This window comes from Cygnus atratus, chromosome 8 (genome assembly GCF_013377495.2).
Source record: "Cygnus atratus isolate AKBS03 ecotype Queensland, Australia chromosome 8, CAtr_DNAZoo_HiC_assembly, whole genome shotgun sequence".
NCBI classification, from domain to species: domain Eukaryota; kingdom Metazoa; phylum Chordata; class Aves; order Anseriformes; family Anatidae; genus Cygnus; species Cygnus atratus.
Genome location: NC_066369.1, coordinates 23,884,953 through 23,891,422, shown reverse-complemented (window position 1 = coordinate 23,891,422; position 6,470 = coordinate 23,884,953). Strand labels below are relative to the sequence as shown.

At 62.0% G+C, this 6,470-nt stretch overlaps 1 protein-coding gene across 1 annotated transcript; it reads right to left on the bottom strand.

Moving 5' to 3' along the window:
- Positions 1-4,714: 4,714 nt before the first annotated feature.
- Positions 4,715-6,091, bottom strand: FOXD2 (forkhead box D2). The gene is given in 3 exon segments (XM_035537929.1): positions 4,715-5,209; positions 5,211-5,248; positions 5,251-6,091. Coding segments are annotated over 3 exon segments (1,374 nt in total).
- Positions 6,092-6,470: the final 379 nt, after the last annotated feature.

Genomic DNA, 6,470 nt, shown 5'->3' with positions numbered 1-6,470 from the left:
TTCTCTACTTTCTGAGCCGGGAAAGGAAAGAAACGAAAGGGAGACGGGGAGGGGAAGAAGATGCTGGGGGCAGCTATTTTCCACAGTTAGGAGGGGGGAAAGCGTTTTCAGGTCGGACACCGGGGCACGGGGAGACTGGGCGTTATTATTAAATCTTAAATGCACCGTGAAAACGAGAGCTTCTCCGCAGTAACAGCGAAACGGCCAGGCCGGCAACGGAGAAAGCACCGAGCCAGGGGATGAGATGCTCTTGAGACTTAAAGGTAGTTTCCGTAATCCAGGTTCATTTATTTTCATTCGGGGCTGCGAGGAACTCCAAAGAGAAAACCAAAAAAGCTACCGGGGAAAGGAATAAGATCTTGACCTTCCCTAATTCTCCCCATCGGCAGTGATGGAGAGCAGAAGGTGCCAGGGGAGGAGGCAGGGGGCGAGGACCGGGCCGGGGTCCCGGCACCCCGCAGCCCGCACCCGGCGGCTCGGAGCCGCCCCCGCTCGGCTCAACACGGGCTTGGCTGAGCGAAAAGAGAAAAAGAAATTGTCCCCCGTCCCGGCGGGGATATTCCGGGACCGGATAGTTGTGGGTTTTTTTTATTTTCTGCCCAGATAATCAGAGGAGAACCCCCTGATTTTTCCGCCCAGCCGTGCCCGCTGCTCCGTCTGCGCACACACGGAAAGCTGCGGCGGACTGGACACGCACAGAGCTCCGCGGTTTCGTTACAAGCCCTTCGTCGGACGCACAGAAAGGAGAGGGGGCACATTAAAAATACATAAACAAATTCCTCGGACGTACGAGCAAGGCCGGCGAGAAAAGGGGGTGGGAGCCGCATCCCCCCCAAGCCCTGCTCGGGAACAGCGAGAAGGGGAGAAGGGAAAAACCCAAACCGGAGGCGAAGGATCGGGCCCTGCGGCCGGTGCGGGGTCGCCGGCGGCCCGGCTTTGCTCGGGTTTTTCACGGGCAAATATCCACCGAAAGCAACAGCAAGAACCGGAGGGATTCGCCTGCATCCTCCGGAGGGAAGGGAAGGGAAATGCCAGGTCGCCTTTTTGGCCAGGGACCCCCAAAGCAGCGACTGCAAGAGCTAATTATTTTCCTTTCAGTGCTCGGTTGTTGCTGGTGTCCTCCACGCCTCCCCCAGTAAATAAATAAAACCCTCCTTTAGGCAGCGAGGCGTGAAAAATGATCCTCGCTGAACGCTTAAAAATAATGTCCCGTGAAGATCGGGGCTGCGGAGCCAGCCAGCCCCGTAATTAGGAGCCATTATCCGGCCTGCCTCGCCGAGGCAATAGTTCCCCTGCACAACCTTAGCCGAGCCCGGCGAAGAGTTCCCGGCCCCCCAGGAGCCGTCCCGGGCCCTTTCCTGCCGCCCCCTGCTCCGGGGGGAGCGGTTTTTGGGGAATTCCCACCGATCCCCCCCCCCCGTCCCCGGCTCCCCACTCATCGCAGATATTTGCAGGCGGCGGCGTTTTGTCAGGGAGGGGGGCACGCGACGAGCTCGGGTGCTTTTAGGGGAATTTGGGGGGGGGGGGGTTGAAAAATAAACTGAAATCAAAACACCGCCTCAAGTTAGAGCCGCTTGGGGATGTTCCCCACCGGCAGCAAACAGCGGCGCCGGCGCCTGCAGATCCCCCGCAGGCCCGGCAGAGCCGAGCCGAGCCGAGCCCGGGGGGGTCCTCCCGGGGGTCTCCCGGTTCGGGGGGAAGATGCCCCTGGACCCCCCCCCCCCCCCAGCGCCCACCCCGGCCGGCGACCGCGGCTCCCAGGTTCGCGAATGGCTCCGCAGCGGCGGCACCCGGGGAAGGTGTCCCGGCCCCAAAACCACCGAGCCCCCTCCCCGTCCGTGCGGGGCAGGGGGGATCTCCGGGGAAACAGCGGTTCCCTGCCGAGAGACCCCCCCTCCCCGCTCCTCCGAAAGACGAGACCACCGGCTTGGAGGACCCCTGCGAGCCCTGCTTGGGCGAGCCGCGGAGTTTCGTGCCCGCGGGCGCCGGCTGCGATTTCTTAGCCCATTCCTCGCATCCCCCGGCTCATCTTCCTCCCGCACACGCTCAGCGGACAAATCAGCCCCCCCCCCCCCCCCCCCAAAAAAAAATAAAATAAAATGAAGGGGGAAAACAAAAAAATCGCTACTTTATGTTAAAATGTGCCGCCCCCCCTCCAGCCGCACTGCAGCCACCCAGCCTCAGCGCACATCGCTTTCTTCCCTCGGTTCCCGTCTCCTCAAAGCAGGCTCGGTTATTAAAGGAGGCTGAACAAAGATAGCCGAGAGCAGCTATCAGCGCATTTTAACTTCATCAAAGAGTTCGGGGGAGAGGGAGAGGAGGGGTCTGGCACCTTCCAGTAATGAGCTTGTCAGGAACACCCCTGCCAGAGCAATTGAACAATTTGCGCACAGCAAAAGAAAAGGAGCCGGGAGGGAGGGAGGAAGGGGAAATGCTACAAAAGCCCCTTCAATTTCCAACCATGTGCTTGGCAATCTGGAAAATAGATTCATCGGCCTCCTCTTTTCTCCCATGTCGAGTCTCGTAGCCCCTTTTGTGGGAGCTGGACATGAAAGGGAGACAACCAAGTGCCGGACACGAAGATCGCTTTTCAAAAGCAAATGTGTGTGAAGCGGAGATGTGAGACCGCTCGCTGCGGGGAGGCGGCACGCTCGGGAACAACATCAACAAACCGCGCGGAGCTTCGGGGTGGCACAGGCAGGGGCAGGAAGGGGGGAGGAAAAGGCGGGGGAGAGAGAGAGAGAGAGAAAAGCAACGCCGCCCCCCCCCCCCCCCCCCCCCCCCCAACCGGCGCACACCGCCCGGCTCCTGCCTGCGCCCGGCGGGCCCCGCACCGAGCCCCGCACCGAGCCCCGCACCGGCTCCGTGCCCCCGCTGCCCGCCTCGGACGGCTCCGCTTTGCTCTGCCTCCTCCTCCTCCAGCTCGCTCGCTGCTGGGGCTGAAAGGCCTCGCATTCGTTAGCTCGGGGTCCCTGCCAACAGCCAAACCGAACAGCGTTTGGTCCCTGCAAATAAATAAATAAAAATAAAAATAAAAAGAAAAAAGGAGGGGGGGGGGCGCTTAAAGATGTTTATTTACTCCGTGAAGTCGTTGCAAAATTTAGGCGGAGATCAGGTTGCATTCGGTCATTCAAACGCTGCAGGCCCGAGGGGGACGTGTGTGCATGGCGGGGGGGGGGGGGAACCCTCCAACTCCTTTTCTCCTGGGTCAGCTTTTCCAAAGGAACTAAAGGGACGCGGAGCGGGGAGAGAAGGGCCAGCAACCACCTCCCTCCCGGCCCCCACCGCCTCCCCCGGCGAAGGCATGGAAAGGAGCAGGGCTTTAGCGAGCAGCGGCGCGATGGGGGGGGGGGGGGGGGGGGCGCAAAAACCGACCAAAGAAACAAAACCAAATCCAAAATCTTGGGGGGGGGGGGGCCCTTCCCTCGCCGCCCGTGGAGAGGGCCCCAAAGCGGGGACCCCTCCCCTCCGGCAGCCGGAGCAGCGAAACTCGCTGAATTTCGCCAAAGCCGGGGAGCCCCTCGCTTCCCCGAGGCCCGAGCGGGGCTCTCGGCTCTCAGCGTGACAAAGGACATCGCAAAGAACCATTGGGATTTTTTTTTTCTTTTTTCTTTTCTTTTCTTTTTTTTTTTTTTTTTAAACCAGGTCACAAACATTTATTAATTTACACCACCGGCGGACAAAATTCTGTTGCCTTTTCCACATCAAATTATTCACAGATTCTCTCAATAAAATAAGATATGACGGATGCACAACCAGTGAAGAGTAAACTGGACTCCGCTCATTAGCTCCCGAATAACCTATATACAAATAATTACCGATACACCAAAAACCCACGCGTGGAGGGGGTGGGAAAAAGGGGATAAAAAAAAAAAAACAGTACGGGAATTCTCCTAACTTCCTGATGGATCAGATTTTTTAAACGTGCATTTGAATGTCTCATTGAAAAAAAAAAAAAAAAAAAAAAACCACGCAGTCCTGAGTTTCACCGACTTTTCTTTTCCTTAAAAATAAAGAAACCCTAAACAGTGCCTTTTAAAACCAAAGCTTCAAAGAAACTGCAAAATAAGATGGAGCCGTTCAAACATTTTCCTTGAGAGAAGGGGCGAGGGGGACACCCCTGGCAAAGCCGCCCGGGAGAGGGGCTGGGGGCACCGAAAGCGGGCACGTCCCAAAGTCCCCCCGCGGGCTGCATCTGGGGACCTGGCGGAAAAGCCCCGCAGCTCTCGAAGAAAATATTTCGGACCCTAAAACCGTTCCTTTCTCACCCCCCAGGCCCCTTTTTCCCCTCCCTCCCCCCTCCCCCCGCAAGACGTTGCTCGCCCAGGTCCCAGCTTATGTCACGGCCGCTTTCGGAATACGCTTTGGCGCTTGCGGGACGAAATATTGTTATTTTCCCCCTCCCGATTTTTCTTTTCCATTTTTCTTTCTCTTTTTTTTTTTTTTTTTTTTTCTCCGAGGAAAGAGACACAAACCGATCTGGATGCCACAGAGCCTGGAAATAAAGTTTTTTTTAAAAAAAAAAAAAAAAAAAAGAGGAAATGTTTCCTACCTTAAAACACAACAGGAGGAGGTTGGGGGAAAGGGGGAGAGCGGGGCAGAGGGAAGGGGAGAAGATCGGAGAGGAGAGCCGGGAAGGGGCCGTTTGCTTTGCGCCTCTCCCCCCCCCCCCCCCCCACCTCCTCCCCTTCCCCTCTCCTGGCCGGAGCCCGCTTTAAAAATGACAGCTGCTCAGGTTTGTGATTTTACTGGAGAAGTTCTGCGCGGGCTGCAGGAGCGGCTCGTGTGCCGGGCCGACCTGGGGCTGTGCCGGGGCCAAGGCGGGGCTGAGCATGGCCAGGACCGGCGCCGGGGGGCCCGCCTGGCCGGCGGGGTAGGGCGCGGCGGGCGCGGCGCTGGGGTTGGTGCTGGGCGGCGGGGGCACGGCCCCCCCGATGATGTTGTCTATGGAAAAAGAGGGCCGGGAGGGGTTGCTGCTGCCGCCGCCGCCGCCTCCGCCGGCGGGCGAGGGGTCCGGCTTGAGGGTCTGCAGCAGGGCGGCGGGCAGGGCGGTGGGGCTGAGCTGGGGGTGGTAGAAGGGTTTCCTGCAGTTCAGCTCGCCGCCCAGGAACGGGGGCAGCCCCGAGGCGGCGGAGAAGACGGAGGCGGCGGGAGGCGGCGGAGCCGGTAACGGGCAGTGCGGAGCCGGGAAGGGGAAAGCCCCCGGGGCGCCGCCGCCGGCGGGGTGGTGGTGGTGGGGCGGGGGGTAGCCCTGCAGCTGCAGGCCGTAGTTGTAGCCGTAGTGTCCGTAGGCGAAACCGGGCAGGAAAGCGGCGGGGTCGGCGGCCCCGGCCCGCAGCAGCAGCTCGGGGTGCGGCGGGTGCAGCTGCTGCTGCCGCTTGAAGCGCTTCCTCCGGCGCAGGAAGCTGCCGTTGTCGAACATGTCGGCGGACTCGGGGTCCAGCGTCCAGTAGTTGCCCTTGCCCGGGTTGCCGGGCTCCCGGGGGATCTTGACGAAGCAGTCGTTGAGCGAGAGGTTGTGGCGGATGCTGTTCTGCCAGGCGGGGAACTTCTCCCGGTAGTAGGGGAAGCGGCCGCTGATGAACTCGCAGATCTCGCTCAGCGTCAGCCGCTTCTTGGGGCTCTGCAGGATGGCCATGGTGATGAGGGCGATGTACGAGTAGGGCGGCTTCACCAGCGGGTTCTTCCCCCCGCCGCCGCCTCCCCCGCCGCCTCCCCCGCCGCCGCCGCCGCCGGCCGTCGCCTTGTCCCCGGGCCCGGTGCCGCGGGCGCACGCCGGTTCCGAGCCGCCGGCGGGGGACAGCCGCTCCGGGGACCCCCCCATGCGCCCCTTGGCGGCCCCGCTCCGCGGCAGGGCGAGCCCCAGCGGATCGCCCTCGTCCTCCTCCTCCTCGTCGTCCTCCTCGTCGTCTTCCTCGTCGTCGTCCTCCTCGTCCTCCTCGTCCTCGCTGTACTTGCCCCCGTCCTGGGGCGGGCCCACCACGTCGATGTCCGCGTCCTCCACCTCGGAGAGCGGCTCTTCCTCCGGGGAGCGCTCGGACATGATCCCGCAGCCGCCGCCGCCTCCTCCGCTGCTGCTGCCCAAAGTCATTGTTGGGAGGCCGGGGAGGGAGGCCGGGCTCCCCCCCCCACCTAGCGGCGGTTCCCGGGATGGGCCCGGGGCCGTGCCGGAGGGGCTGAGGCCGCCGCCGGGACGCCGAGCCCCGCTTCGCCGCCGCTCCGAGCCCCGCTCGGCCGCGCCGCTGCTGCTGGCGGGGCCCCGGCACGGCTCCGGGGTGGTGGCTGCCGAGGGAGGGGCGGCCGGGGGGGGGGGGGGGGGGAGGACGGGACGCGGGGCAGGGGGAGGAGGGACGGGCCGGGACGCCCGGGGGCCGGGCAGGGAGCTGGAGAGCGGCGGTAATAAATAACAGCGGTAATGATGATAAAAGGAGAGAGGGAGAGACGGGGGAAAGGGGGGGGGAAAATAATCT